The following is a 19661-nucleotide window of genomic DNA, read 5'->3' on the forward strand; positions in this document are numbered from 1 at the left end:
TTTATTTTCTTCTTATTAGATTAGATTAGATTATTTTAAAAAAATTAATTATATTGTATATTTATTTTTTTTAGATAAAAAATTATAATAATTTTCATAGCACATTCATCTCCTTCAACATGTATATGCCTTTGTTATTTTCTTCTTATTAAATTAGATTAGACTGTTTAAAAATTATGAATTATTAAATTGTAATAATTTTCATATTATTTTTATCTATTTTTTTCTTATTAAATTAGATTAGATTATTTTAAAGCACTTACTTATATTGTATGTTTGATATTTTTCAAATCACAAAGTTTAATTATACTATTATTATTAAAATAGATACTATTTGTATAAAAATCAAAGAGAATCTCACACATATCTTAAATCTCAATGCCAATTGTAATATTTACACATGGGTGTTGGTTAAAATAAATTTTATGTGTGGGCTTAACATATATAATCCTACTTAATGTATGGGCTTAACATATATAATCATACTTTAACCAGATTAGATAATTTAATTTTTTTTAAGACCCAAACTCTTCCACAAAACCAAAAGAGCGTAGCAATACTATAGCTATATATATCCACAAGACCACAGATATCTTGAAAATGAATGAAGAAAACCACACAAACAAAAACCATATTAATTACCCACACACACCCACTATTTTTAAAACCACCATTCTTCATCTCCAGCTATTATATATCCACAAGTTGGAGTTTCTCCTCACCAACTACACTATTGATCAACCATTCTTTTTTCCTTTGTATTTAAATTGTATAACATTCATTGCGATAAAAACTTACATAGGTCATCTGCCTGCCTTGAACATCCAACAAAAAAATAAATGTACTAGGCCTTATAATTAGTTAATAATGAGATCCTATTATTATAAACAAATTAAGTAAAGATTAATATTTCTTAAGAATGTACTACGTTCCCTTATCTTCCACTACAAACTTGTTAGTTGTTTACTCCTATCCACAAGAGATTTTTAAAATTAATCATCTATTTTCTAATTATTTTTAAATGTTTAAATAAAATTTATGACAAATGTAATAATCAATGTTTATAGATTTTAACTCAAAATGAATATGACTTATTTTATAGTAAGAAATTAAACAAAAAAAATACCACGTGCATTGCACGTACACAAGAACTAGTATATATATATATTTCATCGATGCAAGCAACTATGGTGTGATTCAGCGTAGTTGTGCTGTTTTATTATCAACGTATCATTCACACAAGAAATCAAGCACATTACAAATCCTGGATTACCTTCAGATAATTAATACATCAGCTCTAGGTTTTCTTTATTAAGAGTTACAGAGAACTAAACTGACCAATCTTTTACATTACTGTAGTCAAGTCATCGAATTGGTTCAAATAATGAAATAAACTCAATGATATTATATATCTAATAACACGTTAGCCGGAGAAAGAAGCAGCAGACGACATATCCAAACTCTTTGACGTGCTACCATCAAAGTGACTCTCAAAAGCTCTGAATCTCAACACCTCGCCCTCTACAATGTAATTCTTCACTGATGGAACTTGAACAGGTGTTCGGCCTTCAAGAATGCTCACCACAGTGGACATTGTAGGCCTCAGAGTCGGAGAGGGGCTCGAACATAGAAGAGCGAGGTTCATCATCTGCATCGCTTCCTTTTCCAAGTAGTTGGAGCCTAGACTCGAGTCAACCAGTTCAAGAAGTTTTCCTTGCTCTTGTAGAACATATGCCTGCAGTATATATTTGACAATGAGAAATGAAAAGTTGTATCTAATAGTACAGCAACAAAGACTTCTATTCTAAACTTTTGTGTCGGCTACGAAAATCATATCAGCTTGGTTTAGGATACATGAAGGGCATATGTCTGCGGTGCGTTCAGCAATAGGAAAAAAAAAAAAAAATGGGTATCTAATTTTGTCCAAGAACAAAGCCTTTATCCCAACATTTTAGGTTCTGGATCATGAATCCTATTGTTCCATACCATAGATCTCCTACATCAAATTCGCCAATATCATATCATTCTAAATTGTCTCCATCCAAGTTTAAAGAAAATGCAACAAGAAAATCAGGGTCTCTCCCGTTTTATTGTTTGAAAACTGTTGATTTTTGTGACCACCTGATGCATGTGTAATATATGTTCATAACACATGATCTTTTACTTGTAGACCTTTTAAGACGTGTAAATGAAAATGAACGGAGTTGATCGTCCAATTTTATTGCATAATACATATTTTACTAGTAAACATAACTAAGCAAGTTATGCCCTACGAACAACTAAGCTTATATATATGTGTGTGTAGATATATAGAAATGCATGTAGGTATATACACACACGTGTGTATAGAGAAATGATGGGTATGAGGTGGTGGCTCATTTTGCTAAATGAGCTACTAAGAGAAAAGAGTGGTGAAGTCCACACATTTTGATGTGATAAGTAAGGTGGGTCTCACCACATGACGATCTCTTGATAGCTCATTTAACAAAAGGAGTTGTCACCTCATACCCATTATTTCCTATATATATATATATATATATATATATATATATATATATATATACTATATATACACACACACACACACCAACACAGACACAGAGATTATCTTTGGTACTTGCGAACCCTAGGATCAAATTGCGTCCCTTTTACCACCCAATGTGACTCACACACACACAGTTCATCCTTGGTAACTGTGAAACCGCAGGCATCAAATTTGGTCTTTACAACCAATGTGACTCATATGGCCGTGCTCAAAAAGCGCCACGGCCAGGGCCTGCCCCGCTCGAAAATCCGGGCCTGCACCGGGTTCCGGGCGCGGGTATGGTGCTTGCCTCAGGACGCCGGCCGGCCGGCAGGAACACGTGCCAAACTGTCAGCTAAGGTGATCGTTGCAGAAATAGGCCGGCCGAACACCGGTCTGGCCCGGTCTGGCCCGACGCGACACGTCCACGTGCTCGTGACCGTTTGTGGCCAAAGAGCGGCTGCCGGGCCCAGGCTGCCGCTAGCGCCACCAACGGTCACGAGAGTGACCGTAATGTGCGCCAAAACGGCTTTTGACACATTTGTTCGCCCCCAAACGGTCAAAAACGGCTATTTTGTTGAGGGGTTATTTTGGTCTATTTGTTTTAGGGGGCTGGCTCCTATAAATAGAGGGGGGTTTTTATTTGTTTTCTTCATACCAAAACTCATCTACTTCTCTCTTATACTCTTATACTCTCTTATACTCTTATATTCTCTTATACAATCTTATACTCTCTTATACTTTCTAATCCTTTCATCAAATGGCTTCCAGATCTGATTATGAAGAGCAAAACCTATCTCCCGATCTTGAAATGAGTCATCCTACTGGGTCTACTCCTACCGATGTTAATCCTGAATCCGGTGGTAACGAATCTGCACCAAGAGCTCCTAAAAGGCCAAGATCCGATGTGTGGAATTTTTACGATAAGATCGACGTCACCAATGATGAACACGGTAGGATCCTCATCCAGAAGACTAAGTGTGCGTTGTGCGGCAAGATTTTTCAAGTTCATCATAAGAGCGGCACCAACCACCTCAAATGCTATTTAGATAAACACAACAAATGCCAGACTTCTCAAGGTGATATTCGACAATCTATGATTTCTCAATCCTCCTCTTCTGGTAGTCTCGATAGTTGGAACTATGACGCTACCAGAGCCAGGAAATGCGTAATCAGGTTTATTATTCTTAAAAACCTTCCTTTTAAATTAGTAGAAGATGATGAATTTGAAGATATGTTTAGAGATGGTTTTTATCCTGTATTTAAAAAAATTTCTCGTCAAACCTGTCAACATTATATTTTAAAATATTATCAGGAGGAACAAGAAAAAATAATTTCTTATTTTAAAAATTTAAACTGTAATTTTTTTTAACTTCTGATATTTGGACATCTAGAACACAAACTGAATATTTATGTATCACAGCATACTGGATTGATGAAAATTGGCAAATGTTTAAAATAATTGTTTTTTTTATTGCAATAGAAGAGTCACATACGGGTATTAATGTTACAAATTTAATAATTGAAGAACTTATAAAATTAGAAATTTCAGAAAGAATATTTTCTCTTTCACTAGATAATGTAAGTAATAACAATGTAGCTGTTGATTTTATCAGATCAACTCTGTCATTACCATGTCATGGTGATCTTTTTCATATTAGGTGTATCTGTCATATTTTAAATTTAATTGTTCAAAGTGTATTTACTGAAATTAAACCCATGATAGAAAATGTTAGAACAGTTGCTTATATGCATAATGCTTCTGAACAAAGACTTAAAAGATGGAAATAATTTTATAAAAAAAAAGTAAAGTTAAGACTAATTCTAAAAGATGTTGACCATAGGTGGAATTCCACCTATGCAATGTTAAGTGTAGCAATAGAATATAAAGACATTATAACTGATTTTATAAATTATTATGCTTCTAGTTCTAGTTCTGATAGCACTTATGAAATAACTGAAGATGAATGAGCAATTATATGTAATTTAAATGAAATGTTATAAGTTTTTTATGATGCTATAATATTATTATCTGGCTGTTATTATCCAACCATTACTTTAGCTGCTTTACAAATTTTAAATATTCAAATTTTTTTTGGAAAATATCGTATAGATGATACTTTTGGACCTATGATTTTTCAAATGGAGAGCAAATTTAATAAGTACTTTAGGCTTATTCCTCATATTTTTGGTTTGGGGGTTCTTATTGATCCATGCTTGAAGGATATTGGCCTTCGAAGTTTGTTACAATTCTTGTATGATAATCAGATTATAGACTTAGATGATGAATCCACCCTTACTGCTACTACTCATCATTTAGCTATTAGAAATTATTTTCAAACCTTATATGATAAGTATGCAGCTAGACATGGTGTAGCTACACAACAGTCTACAGCTTCGGTTTCTTCAAGCTCATCCCGAAGTAAAAGTGTAAGTTTTGATAGGTATGCAATGGTAGCTGAGCTAACTGGTGGATCTGGACTTGGATCGTCATCATTGGAGGTTTCTAAAATAGATGAATATTTATCTTCTTCTTTAGTTAAATGTCAAGGAAATGCTTTAGATATTTTACAATGGTGGAAAGTATATGGATCAGTTTCATATCCTATACATTCCACCATGGTTCGTGACTTACTAACAGTGCAGGTTTCGACGGTAGCTTCGGAATCCGCCTTCAGCATAGCAGGACGTTTGATCGACGACCACAGGACATGCTTAGATCCGTATACTGTACAAGCAGTGATGTGCTTACAACATTGGTGAAGGTACGAGAAGCGAACACAATGCATAGATCTGATGGCTGGAATTGAAGATAAATTTGAAGAATTTGGACTAGCAGATAGATATAAAGAATAAATAATATTTATCAAATTGTAATTTTTATATCTTAACTTAAAATTTGTAAAGAATTATTTTGAAAATAATTACAAATGATAGTGATATAGGTGAGTAGGTGCCAACCTAGTTGGGATGTACTTATCTATTGTGATGCGATGGATTCCAAAATAAATTTATACTTATAATTTATAAATAATTTATTAATTATTAATAAAAAAAAAATTTATAATTTTTTATTTATAATTTATGTCATTTTAAGTGATTAATAAAATTATTGTTTTTTATTAATTTTTTTTATCTTTTTTTTGTATAATTTAAAATTTAAATAGAATTTAAAAAAAATAAACCGGGCTCGGACCCGGGCCCGGGGTACTCGGGTCCGGGTCCGGGCTCCGGTTTTGCCCGGCTCGGGCCTGGATTTCCGGGTCGACAGGCCCGGGCCGGGCCGACCCAGATGGACACACCTAGTGACTCATTCTCATCCAAGCATCCAAAGTGGGGACCATTTTCAAGCAAGGTTATTAACTACGGGAGGCCATTTTCAAGTGGGGGAATACACACAGAGTTATCCTTGGTACTTGGAACCAAGGATCAAATTTGGTCCTTTACACCAAGGTGACTCATTCTCATCCAAGCATCCAAAGTGGGGACCATTTTCAAGCAGGACAAATTTTCAAAACCGACCCTTTTGGGTTTTTATTTACAAAAAACGATCGGTTTTGAAAATTTTTATAAAAACCAACTTGTTTTCAGCCCAGCGCTAAAAACAGGTTGGTTTTTATAAAAAAATTTGGGAAACTTCACGGGAGTTCAACTCCCGTGAAGTTTAGTGTATTTTTAAACTTCACGGGAGTTGAACTCCCGTGAAGTTTAATTTCTTCATAAATCTTCACGGGAGTTCAACTCCCGTGGAGATTTATGAAGTTCGATGAAAGCTCCAGCAGGGAGTTCAACCCCGTGGAGTTGCAGGTGACATTTCCAGAGAGCGCTTTCTGGAAATGCGGCCTGCAACTGCACGGGAGTTGAACTCCCGTGGAGTTTGGTGGCCTATAAAAGGCGTGCGTGACCCCGCCGCGACCCCAGCCCGATAAACCGTAGCCTACTACCTCCCTCGTCCCCAATCGCCGCCGCCCCACGACGGTCCCGACCGCCGCGCCTCCTTCGCGATGGCCGGCCGTCGGTCAGAACGTCGTCAGATCTCAGTCTTAGTCTAATAAACAAGTAAATTCTTCCTAAAAAATTTATACTCTCTAATTTTTGTATACTCTCACTATTTGATTGTGATTACATGTAAAAATCTAGATTTTAGAATTTAATTGTGAATATCAAGTGACTACGATATGGGTCTCATTCATGTCTTACACGACGAGAAGCGTTCGGTCGAATTGTTCATTGAAAAACATTAGAGGGATTTGGGCAAATCGTTGAATTACAAAGGAATGTATTCCCGCATGTTGGAGGATCATGAAATTGATTCCGTAGGCTTTTTATCTCCTTAACAAGATGAATGTTGGACACAATCACAATACATGAGCGGTCCTTCGTTCGTGGGCACTTCGAATGCTTTCGATACTAACACGGGAATTCAAGAAGATAATGCAAGTGTCGAATCCGAGAATGATGATGAAGAGGAGGGATTACAAATTAATAGCATGACCTTGATAGATAGCGATGACGGGGAAAACCAACACATCGACGGATGTTATGCTAATAATGAGTATGTCGTCTTAGAGGATCCGCCGCCCGATGAATTTCAAGGAGATGAATGGATTGATAACTCCGTGATGAAAAATGTTCCTATTAGCACTAATAGGGGTGTTGATACACAGGCCGAGGACTTCTTATTCATGAAGGGAGATCTTTACGAGAGTAAGGAGAAATTGATCCATGCGCTTCGCACGTATTCTATTGCAAAAAATGTGAAGTTCAGGCCAACCAAAAATAATACTACAAGCTATAATATGGTTTGTTTCTATCGCAAAGATGACGATGACGAAGATAATAGTGGACACCACGACGGCAATGCGAGCTGTCCGTGGAAGCTTAATTCACGCTTGGGTGTAAGAGTAGGCGGGCAATTTAAAATCACGACATACAATAGACTCCACACTTGTAGCAATCCTCGATTAGATATGAATAACAAAAATGTGTCCTCTTCTTTTATATATCGATTGATTTTACCGCATCTGAGGGAGGATCTTGATCTAAGGCCGAAAGATATTCGTCTTTTAGTGCATAAAACTACCAACTTGGATGTATCATATCACAAGTGTTGGAATGCTAGGAGGAAGGCGATGATAAAAATATTCGGGGATTAGGATAAATCGTATAAGATCTTACATTATTATCTTGAAGCACTCAAAAGAGAAAATCCTGGGACTGTCTACGAAGTATCTTCGGACCCCGTTGATGACGGAGAACGACGGTTCACCGGTGTATTTTGGGCATTTGGGCCCTGTATTGAGGGGTTTTGATATTGTCGTCCTCTTCTTAGCATTGATGCCACGCACTTATATGGTAAATACAAAGGCGTTTTGCTTGTTGCAACCAGAATTAACGCGGATGGCGGGTTGTTTCCTTTAGCATTTGCAGTGGTTGGTGTTGAAAACACAGAGAATTGGGCTTGGTTTTTTGCATGCATTAGATATCATATCCTTAATGTGGGGACGCGGCCAATTACATTCATATCCGATAGGATGAAAGGAATTCCAAGAGCACTCCAACGACATTTCCCGCCACCACATGCACATCACTATTGCTTGCGACATATTAGAGACAACTTCAAGAAGAAGTATGAAAACGCTCAGGTTCAAGACTTACTTTGGCAAGCCGGTTGTGCAACAGAAAAATATGTTTATGAACAAATACGAAAGAGGATTAAGTTCATTTCACGAGCTGCACATGATTGGATCGATTAATGCAAATTTTTGTATGAATATACTTAAACAATTTTCGTTTTATGTGCAACCCGTACCAGACATCACGATGATTGAGCATTCCCAGAGTCATTCGGCTTGAGTCATTGAGGATGAGAGGGTACTAGAACTGATCGCTCAAGCCAGTTTTCGGGAGTGTTCGACGATTCGATATATTAGGCTTGATTGGCCGCTCATCATTGTACTTATTAAGAGGTGGAGGCCAGAGACCAACACCTTTCACATGCATATAGGGGAGTGCACCATCACCTTACAGGACGTAGCCGTCATACTTGGACTCCGGATCGATGGACCGGCAGTTACGGGCACCGATGATCATAGTTGGCCGGAGGTATGTGTTAGGCTTCTTGGTCAGGTTCCCGACTTGAGGAGTGGTGCGATGAAGCTATCATGGCTTCGTCAGACATTTCAGAGCGATATACCAGAGGATGCCTCTATTGAGACGCTCCAGTTTCATGCTCGTGCGTACATATTGGACATGATAGGGTGCGTACTATTTCCTGATGCGAGCAAGACTCTCGTACATGCACGATGGCTACCACTGCTGAAGGATTTCGGTGTATGCGGCGCACTATCGTGGGGCAGTACGGTGTTGGCATACTTGTATCGAGAATTGGGTAGAGTATCTCTGATGCAGAATAAAGAACTCAAGGGATGCTGTACGTTGATACAGATTTGGTCATGGGTGCGCATTCATATTGGACGACCCACTTTACTTATGCACCGTGATCTGGAGGGGCAGTATCATTTGGCATACAGGTATAATTGTACACACATATTTCATTCGTATTGAATTTGTACTTATATATTCGCTATTCTGCATATAGGTATAACGTGCGATACGCTCAGTACAAATCCGCGACGCGTCACCGTCAGTTTTACCGAAATGAGCTTGATAGCCTCCAACACGAACATGTAAATACAAAACTCAAGAAGTATGAATATTATAGTTTTTCTGTATGATACTGATAAATGTTTTATTTTATTTCAGTTCAAGTGGAGACCCTATACACCGCCGGAGCTCGATATACATTCTCTTGCACCTATCTGCTGAGATAGTCCCGACTTGTGGAGAGCCAGAGTTCCATTGATCTGTTGGGAGATCGTGAAGATGCATGTCCCGGACCGTGTGCTACGACAGTTTACACACTCTCAACATATTCCAGATCCTGTTGAGCAGATCGATCGTCGGTGGTGCCCTACATCGCACCGTACTGACTGGGCCGTAGTCCGTACGGCCTACATAGACATGTGGGTTCACAGGTGGGATTTCATACAGGATACGAGGCCCACAACTGTTGACTACACCGCGTATATGCGTTCGTATTGGAGTATCACACGTAGATGGATCACGCGTGACCCACAGCCGTCAGCTGGACACATGCCACGCCCACCGACAGATAGTTACATCCCTAGTGGGATGAATGAGAGAGATTACGTAAGTTTCTAAGCTAAATTATAACATTTTTTATTGAGTTGGTACTTAATAAATTGTTTACCTCGCAGGTCCGTGTTTTAAATAACATTGATGCTGATATTGATGGGCACGTGACTGAGATTCAGGATCAGGTGGCATTAGGGATCATCAGCAGGATCAAGAAGAGCATAGCGCAGGTGTTTCATAAGACTCACGTCGACGAGTTCGCAGGCCGTGAGGACAGGTCTCGCTCATTTGGGCGGGCGTACGCTCGACGTCGACGGCTACGTGATGATGACGCTGGCACTTCGCATGCTGATGGAGCCGATACTTCGCATGCAGATGGAGCCGACACTTTGTAGCTTCATACACAGCCAGATACTCAGATAGTTGAGGCTCATCAAACCCAAAAGGCGGGAAAGAGCGAGGGGGAGGGGGGAAGAGATGGAGAGGAATGAGGGGAGCTATATTGGGTTGTATTTGAACTTATTTTGTTAAAATTTATAATTTTTCTGAATTTTCAAATACTAAACTTTTGAAGATCAATTATTGTTCATATACATAATCGTGCGTGTTTAATTCATGGTTGAATCATGTATATATTATTATGATTGTTGTTTGCAAATAAATTGGTATATATATGAGTTAACAGGCACGTATACAAAACATGCACATCAGGCTGTGCATGTTTTGTATAACTTGCAACTTCACGGGAGTTCAACTCCCGTGAAGTTGCAATCTCAACTTCCCAGAGATCGCCTCTCTGAGAATATTTGCCTGTAACTCCACGGGAGTTGAACTCCCATGGAGTTTTTCGCTACATAAATCTTCATGGGAGTTGAACTCCCGTGAAGATTTATGAAGAAATTAAACTTCACGGGAGTTCAACTCCCGTGAAGTTTAAAAATATACTAAACTTTACGGGAGTTAAACTCCCGTGAAGTTTCCCAAAAATTTTTACAAAAACCGATCTGTTTTCAACGCTGAGCTGAAAACAGGTCGGTTTTTACAAAAATTTTCAAAACCGGTCGTTTTTTGCAAATAAAAACCCAAAATGGTCGGTTTTGAAAATTTGTCCTTTTCAAGCAAGGTTATTAACTGAGGCCATTTTCAAGTGGGGACCGTTTGGATGAGTAGATGAGAATGAACTATCTCACTACTAAGGACTAACTTTGTAGTTAGCTTGGTATCAAGGATACTCAATTGCACATTTTTCTCAAACACCACACACACACACAATACCTTATATATACATGTGTATGTGTGTATACAATGAGAAATCTGGATATCCTTAGTACATGGGACAAAATTTGATCATTGGTAGTGAGGTAGTAACTTCTCATCCACTAATTTAATGAGTGAATAATAAAGTGGGGAATATTTTCGAATAGGCAATTTTAAATGTGTGGATGAGAAGTGGTCACATCACTAGCAAATACCTAGTTGTCCTTTGTACTAATGATACTCATTTTTCTCTTATACCATACATATGTATATGCATATACACACATACACACACCAATATGTACTACAGACACCAACATGCCCCCCTACTCGCACCTGCATGCGCGCACAACATATTGCAGGTCATCTTAGAAAGTCCTATAAACCTTGTTGTATAAAAAGTTTTGTGAAAGGTAGCTGTATAGAACAAAGTGTAGTTATGTGATGGTTTAGAGATATGCATATGACAAGAAAATGTGTAGCTGTGTAAATACCAATAAGAAAGCCACAGTTTATGCTGGATTTTCTCGTACAATGCATATGGATTGAATTCTTTGATGATAACAATGAGAAATAAGGTTTGTAAAAACTACTGAAGATTCAATACTCACCCAATCAAGAAGATACATGCATTCTTCTTTTGGCCTGAAATTTGTGTTGCTCTTCCCACTAACAATTTCCAGAGCCACAATCCCAAAACTGTAAACATCTGCTTTATCGGTCAAGTAACCTCTCATTGCGTATTCTGGAGCCATATACCCTCTGCAAAATGAAATCATTTTTAAAGCAATAAAATATCTAATAGGAAAAATAAAAAGCACAAAATGCTAAAGTAAGACAACAAAGTTTCTATCGGAGTCTTATTCTTAATAGATAATCATAATACAGAGCGACAATTAGGCGAGAAGCTTAGTATGTTCTATGTACTACAACTTAAAGGCATATATTACTCCAAAAAGGAAAAAAAACCTTAAGCCTAGGTTTTGCTTCCTTTCTCGTATATAATAACATGTGCAACAACATAGAAAAATACATTAAAGTGCACAGAACTTTCCCCCTAATAGTTGTCATCTCCTTTCTCCAAAATCAATAGTTTAAGGTTGTAGTGGGATGACAAGAGGGGATCTTTCGTTATCTCAACATTGTTATCCTCCGACTGTTGGCCAAGATTTTTATGTAGCAGAATTATTGAGGAACAATATGTAGCTGGAGAGAACTCTGAACCAATGTTTATCTTTTATTAGAGAGCATGCTAGGATGCCATACATTCCTCTTATCATGATCTATATTTCTGTTAGATCAACTTATTTATTCTTCCTAGTTACTAGATTACTTAAGGTTAACAGCTTTGTTTGAAAGGGTAATAACATTGCACGATGTGAGTGGTATCGGTTTCATAACTGCATCAACAAAAAACTTAGTACAATTTTTAGGAAATAGAAGTTCTGATGGGATTAGAGGATGTGAGTGGTATCGGTTTCATAACTGCATCAACAAAAAACTTAGTACAATTTTTAGGAAATAAAAGTTCTGATGGGATTAGAGGAGAAGGATAATTGACAAATTCTTTGCTATTACTTCCTGTACACTCATCCATTAGCTTCCAAAGGAGATGTTAGAGAACTATAGTTTGACATTTTCCTTAAATCTCAATCAGTGTGACGCATGTATGATAAGTATAGAGAGATCTGAAAGAACTTGATAATTTTATTCATTGCATTAAGGTCTCTATATAAAAGAGCAACAGGAAAAGTTCTACTATCATCAGTGATGTGAGAAAAAAATAAAGAAAAACAAGATAGTCTTAACTATGTTATTTAACACCCCCACTCAAATTGTATTTGAGCACCAAAGACAATATGCCGAGGAGTGTGAATGATAATTTGCTTGCAGATAGGAGATATTGCGGTGCTTTCCAGTGAGAGCTTGGATAGAGACGGTGAGGGCGTAGTTGTTCACTGGATGGAGTGTGGCCAGCAGTGCTGGCTGAGGGACAACATGGACCAAGGTGCTGATCGGGAGAGAGCATGGCCAAGGGTGTTGGCCAGAGGGTCAGGGGAGCTACCGGGGAAGAGCAACGTTTTAAATATCGAATATCGAAAATATATCAGACGACCAAAATTCGTATCAGATCCTAGTTATCGGGATATATCGGGGATAAGTAGTAAAAATTAGAGTGTTATATTGGATGATGAGCATATATAATATATGTCTTAAAATGTAATCTAAGCATATTTAATAAAAAATAAACATGCTAATATGCAAATAACACATGTTTAGGGTCACTTACCAATTATTTTTGTTTAGTGGATGCGAAATAGAAAAAGATAGCATTGTTTTTGTTTAATATGCAGGTCAGGTATGAAAAAAGCGAGTTCGTCTCCAAACTCGAACCAGTTCATTTAGAATGTAAGTTGTAGAAAACTGGGCGATTTTTAGCCCATGAGAAATTGACCACTTTATCAGATTTACACCGATAACAAGGAAAATTGGTCAAAAACTATATGCGATATATTTTTGCAAAAATCGCATCAACCATAGTCCAAACTTTATATATCAGCAATAAATCGATAAAATCGGCCTATTTTTAAAACACTGGGGAAGAGCTTTAGCCCTTGAGCTTAGAAGAGGGACAGAGGGTGAGAAATGTCGCTCAAGCATTTCATTGAACACCTTGTGTGCAACCAACAAACCTTGTGTGCATCCATCGGAAGTATAGGTGGTGCATGATTGCTTTAGGGAAGCTCTTGAGATGTGATGCAAGTGGTGCGAAAGCTCGCGGGCTGGAGGTGGAGCTTCAAGCAGCGGAGGTTGATAGCAACTGCAATGAGGATTAGCGGCGCTCGAGAGTTGCGAAATGAGAGCGTGGTGAGGGCAGTGGTGAGTGCTATGTTTTTGGTGAGACAGCGGAGGTGTGCTAAGATTGTAGCAGATGGCAAAGAAGCTGAAGCAGGCATTGAGGAAATGGGGTGGTTTTCGTCATGGGTCTGCAGAGTACTGGTTGGAGTTTGTAGTTTTGTTGGGGAATTTGGTCAAACAGGTGGAGGGCATGTTGATGTAGTGGGCTTGGAGGCTCAGAGATTGCAAAGCTTTGTGGGAGGGAATTAAGGTAGTGGTTGCGAGTATGTGGAGTTTGGGTTTGGAATGCCTTGTGTGGAGTCTAGGCAGAGTTGCTTGTAGTTGCAGGTGAGAATGAAGGTTGTGTTGCATGGTTGAAGATTAGGTTCCTAAGACCATGAAGGTGATGATGTTTAGGATAAGGCATTAGGAAAAACATTTGTTGTGGTGTGTGTGTTTCTAGTTGGTTTAAGGTGGAATTTGTGGTGAATGAGCAGGTGATTAACAATTTTATTGCATTTTAATACCATTATTTCCTATAATTTTTAAATAATTTTTATTTTCTACTAAGTGTTTTTAATACTTTTTCAATAAATAAAAAGTTGAATGAATAGGAGCTCAAGTGAAAATTATCTCAAGTCTAAAAGACCTATATTGAAGCCAAAAAAGAAGTCAAGAGAAGCCAACTCAACAAAGCCCAAAGACCCAAGTAAAATTGGAGCGAAAGTGACCAAGGGAGCTCATCGATGAGGTGTTGTAACGTGTTTCACCTGAAAGTGTGCAGGGTGATTTTATTGATCCAGTAGTCAATCATATAGAATTGTCCGTCTTTCAATTACATATACAACGAATCAAGTTTGAGTCAAAGCAGAGTTGTAGAACTCAAGATATGACTATTTTAGTGAATCAATGGCAGAATTGTAAGTATCCTGAAATCAGTGCAGAATTTTCTAGCTATGCATCCTTTGGCTGAAAATTGCTTTCTAGAGCTCAAGTTTGATCCAAGGGTGGAGATTGGTTCATGTAGTCTATAAATAGGGGTAAAGAGTGAGGGTTAGAGATGTAAAAATTTTATAAATCATTTTCTAGTGGATAGGAGGACCACTCTTTTATAGGCCTTCTAAATATTATAAAATTTAGTTTTGCAATAAAAATAAAAAATTTCCTCTTTTTTAAGTTTTTTTTCTCGTGAATACTTGAAGAAGTTTGGGTCGGTACAAGGGGCCAATACGTAGCCATGTGAGTTTTTAGTTTGTAAATTTTCTTGTTTAATTAGAATTGCATGTTTAGAAAATAGGTTAGATTTAATTCCTTTAGTTCATGCTTTGCTTTGCTTGTCTAATTTTAATGCTTAGTTAGTTTTTCTTGCTTAATTTAGGAGTAGATTTAATGTCATGCTCGGATAGTTAGTTTATTTTCTCAATTTCTTTTCTTGCCTTTTTATTCATGCTTTCTTTTATTTGCTTATAAAAAACTTAATGAATATGTGGCTAAAATTCTGAGGATAATTAGGATAGGAGGAAACTAATATAACTTGTTTATTAGAATTAGATTTGCTCTCTTTTATGCCTTAATTATTTATGTATAGATTAGCCAATAAAATAATAGTTGATAGAATATTCTAATTTGATAGGCTATATTTTTCTTAAGTGGTTTGATAATCTATACTTATTAGTATTCTAGGGTTATTATTTTCAATTGACTGTCTATGCATGAATTTCAATTTATTTTTAGAATCTTATCTTGATAATTTACGCTTTCTTTAATTAGATTGATAGTTTATACTTGTTAATTCTAAAAATGATTAAAAAAAGAGAGTAACTTCTAGATCTAGTAAATAATTATCTAGTGGAACTATCCTAATTTTCTAGTTTAACTCTCTTGTCTTTCTCTTTTATTTCCTAGTTTTATTACTTGTCATGTTTTCTTTCATTTTCTATTTCTTTTGATTTTTGAATTTATTTCTAATTCTCTTTTCTCTCCATTTCCCCCCTTTTCTCTTGTTTTTCTTTTCCTTTATTTTGTTTTATTTTTCCCTTGTCTCTTTGGTTGTTTGCATTTCTATGCTCTTTTCTCTCCCTCTTTCTCATTTTCTTTTCCTTGACAAAAATCCATAAACCTACTTTCAAACTTTTTCCCCATAAAAAGCCTTTTGTCAAACAACTTCATAAAATAAAAATCTTCAATTTAAAACCAAAGAAACCTCTCCTTGTGGTTCAATATTTTCTATACTATAATTTATTGTGTGCACTTGCAAGACACTCTATTTTTTACATGACAGTAGGCTTGGGCAGGGCTTCAGTGGGGTTATCGCTGCGGTCATGTTGGTTGGAGGCTGCGGATTTGTGGTTTGTTGATGGGTTAGGGTTGACGTTGGGTGGTTGAGCGGTCATTTAAGTTGGAGTGGCGGCAACCTATGGTTGGGTGAGTAGTCACAGTTAGGGTTTGATGGCAATGTTATACTTGCTGGTGGGGTGAGGGCTGTCGGTAGTACGTTGCCATAATTGAGGCTGCAGGCGATAGTGGTGGGGTACCGGCGGCTAGATTGGTCGCCATGGGTCTAAGGCGATGGCCAATGTCGAAGCCGCGGAGGGGAAGCGTGAAAAAACCCGCTCAGTGGCCCCGACGTCAAGAAAGAAGAAAAAATTACCTCTAAGATGAAGAAGATGGCTCTAATACTATGACTAGAATTGAAAAATATGATTATTCTTGATAACCATGGTTACATATACAAGTTAAACACTTAATATGGAAAGTACCAATAAAGGTAGAAAATAAAGGAGAGAATAAAGAAAGAATATGCTACATAAATACATGATTATATGTTAACTAGTAGAGAAGATAGAATATTAAGAGAATAATATTACTATATTTAACTGTATAAATGCTATAATATCAGCGTGAAGCAGAATATATGCTATAATATTAGTAAACTTACACTGTCCCAGCAATGCGAGTGCTGATATGGGTATTCTCTTCATCGTCAAGTTTAGCCAAGCCAAAGTCAGAAATTTTGGCATTAAGTTTCTTATCCAGCAGGACATTAGTCGCTTTGATGTCTCTATGTACAATCTTGAGCCTCGACTCTTCATGAAGATATGCCAGACCCCTCGCTATTCCAAGGCAAATCTTGCACCTTGTTTCCCAGTCTAAATTCAGCCGGCTTTCCTCTGGACCTGAGAAATTGGAATGGAGAACTTATGAACAATTTATCACCATATTTTTTGGACAATTACAAGAAACATGGAAGTAAGAACAAACCAAATAAAGCACGAGCGAGGCTATTGTTTTCCAAATATTCGTATACAAGCAATAGCTGCTTTTCTTCAATACAACAACCAAAGAGCTTCACAAGATGTGGATGTTGTAAAGCAGATATCATGCCTATTTCATTCAAAAATTCACGGTTCCCTTGCCTTGACATTGAAGAGAGCTGTTTGACTGCAATAACAGAACCATCCGGAAGCACACCCTGAGAACATACAAAAAGAAAAGCTAAACTAACAGAACAAAATATATAAGAGAGGATTATTTTCACATTAACACATCAAAAGTTTCACCCGTTTTGAACTATAGTACCCTGAAATTACATTTTCCCAAAAGATATCTTGGATTTTGAATATTTTTAAGAGGCAATTAATATTGTTAACTTAAGGATGAGGACGTGAAATAACATTTTAATAACCACTTAAGTAGAATAAAATAAGGGGGTTCATGAGGTATTATTCTAAAATGAGGGTAACAGTGACCCAAAACAATTGCATGATCTAATTCTTGTTGAATCTCAACTAACAAAAAGTAGCGAAGTGTACTTTACGATGTCTGTTTGACAGGTTTAAACTTCAGGTACCAAAGTAAATAATGGATAAAAATTTTGGATAAAAACTGAAAATAGTCCGTAAGAGAAAAAAACAATTACATAAAGAAACAAATTATTTGTGAGTGATGTTTTGCATCATAAAAGGCATATAATGTGACAGAATACTGTATAAATTGAAAATGTATGCAGTGAGTCCTCCATGTACCTGATAAACTGGTCCAAACCCACCTTCTCCAATCTTGTTTGCAGGATTGAAGTTGCCTGTTGCAGCCTTAATCTGTTTTAAGGTGAAATAACCCGTCATCAATTTTAGGTCTCTGAGCTCTGCACGAAGGAAAAATGTTCGTATGAAAGATGTTAACATTGTGATAGGTATGACGCATGAAAGATGTTAACATTGTGATAGGTATGACGCGAAGCCTATAAGTTGCCTGTGGCATTTATTGACATGACTTCAACTCTAGTAAAATCCCTCGGTATGTTATCAATTATTTCAGAAAATATGTGAATATGGACATACAAAGCAATTCTGGTATGGGTGGAACATAAATTGTTTGTTTCTCTAGGTTTTTGACTATGTAGTTTCTTTGTACGTTGTCCCCTTTTTTACTTTTTTGTGCCTTATACTTAAACAACAACCGCCTCAATTTACAACTCACTGATAGGAAGCTTTTGCTCATAATTTGAAGTAATTAGCGTATAATCTAAAAGCTGTCGCGCGCCTATGCGGAAGCGTTGCACGCACACACAACAAACTTGAGATCACGAAAGAAGAAAGCCACACACTTGCACAAACCAAGCCAATTACGACAAATCAAACCAAACACAGAGATATACGTGGTTCGGCAATTGCCTACGTCCACGGGGAGAGGATGGGGAGATTTCACTATATGGAGGAGAAATACAACGGGTTACAACTCACAAAATCACTCAAATATAACCCTAACCAAAGCTCTCAACTCCCTCACAATATCTCCCTCTCAAAGTGCTCAAAACAATGCTAATTCTCTCCTTTTCTCTCCTTAAGAAACCCTAAAAAACGTGGTCCTATTTATAATAAAACACAATCCCAAACAAAGGAGGATTCCCAAACAAAGAAGGATTCTAAAAACGAGTCTGCCACACCCTGCACCATGGGTGTGGCAGAGGGTGTGGTGCAGGACAGATTCTGCCACATCCTGCACCGTGAGTGTGGCAGAGGGTGTGGTGCAGGACAGATTCTACCACACCCATGACAGACACCACACCAGGGTGTGGTGGAGTCTGTTTTGGGTTATTCTTCACGTTTTTCATAATTTCTTCGCCGTTTTCACAATTCTCCACCTCGGCGAAGTGTTCCCAACACTGAGCGGACACCAACATGAGCACCAATGTGTCGTCTCTCTAAACTCGGCTGCACCAATGTGGTTGCCTACGTACCCCCTCTCCCAAGGGATCAAGCCGCTCGTAGTTCATCCAAATGACCGTCAACGGCCTCAACAATTACGAATGTGCAATAAGTTTCGACAATGATCAAACTTGTTGCTCAGAACCACCTTAGTGAGCATATCCGTCGGATTATCCTTTGTGTGGACTTTCACAATCTTCACATCACCATCTTCAAGAACATCCCGAACGAAGTGATAACGAACATCAACGTGCTTCGTCCTCGCATAAAAAACCTGATTTTTCGCCAAATAGATAGCACTCATGCTATCACAATGAATGGTGACGGACCGCTGCGATATACCAAGTTCCTCCAAAAGTCCGCGAAGCCAAATAGCCTCCTTCACAGCCTCCGTAACCACCATATACTCTGCCTCCGTCGTAGACAAAGCCACCGTAAACTGTAAGGTGCATCTCCAACACACCGGCACACGGGTCAAAGTAAACATATATCCCGTAGTAGACCGACGCTTATCCAAATCCCCGGCATAATCCGAATCAACATATCCAATGCACAACTGCCCACCTGTAGTGTCCCGCTCATAAACCAAACCAACATTGAGCGTACCTCGAATGTACCTCAAAATCCATCTCACGGCGTCCCAATGACCCACTCCTGGATCGTGTATGTATCTCGAC

At 37.7% G+C, this 19661-nt stretch overlaps 1 protein-coding gene across 2 annotated transcripts in view; it reads right to left on the bottom strand.

Annotated features, from left to right (window-relative positions):
• Positions 1-1188: 1188 nt before the first annotated feature.
• LOC109827569 (probable LRR receptor-like serine/threonine-protein kinase At1g53430) overlaps positions 1189-19661 on the bottom strand; it is a 34901-nt gene continuing 16428 nt past the window's right edge. For both annotated transcript variants that reach the window (XM_020394572.1, XM_020394571.1), the window contains exons 20-24: positions 17803-17921; positions 17039-17249; positions 16716-16953; positions 11551-11701; positions 1189-1735 (exon numbers count right to left, since the gene is read on the bottom strand). In XM_020394572.1, the coding sequence (XP_020250161.1) occupies positions 1424-1735; positions 11551-11701; positions 16716-16953; positions 17039-17249; positions 17803-17921 (1031 nt within the window). In that variant the 3' untranslated portion in view covers positions 1189-1423. The remainder of the gene's footprint in view (positions 1736-11550; positions 11702-16715; positions 16954-17038; positions 17250-17802; positions 17922-19661) is intronic.

The sequence above is a fragment of the Asparagus officinalis genome, unplaced genomic scaffold (genome assembly GCF_001876935.1).
Source record: "Asparagus officinalis unplaced genomic scaffold, Aspof.V1 AsparagusV1_Un299, whole genome shotgun sequence".
In the NCBI taxonomy this organism is placed as follows: Eukaryota; Viridiplantae; Streptophyta; class Magnoliopsida; order Asparagales; family Asparagaceae; genus Asparagus; species Asparagus officinalis.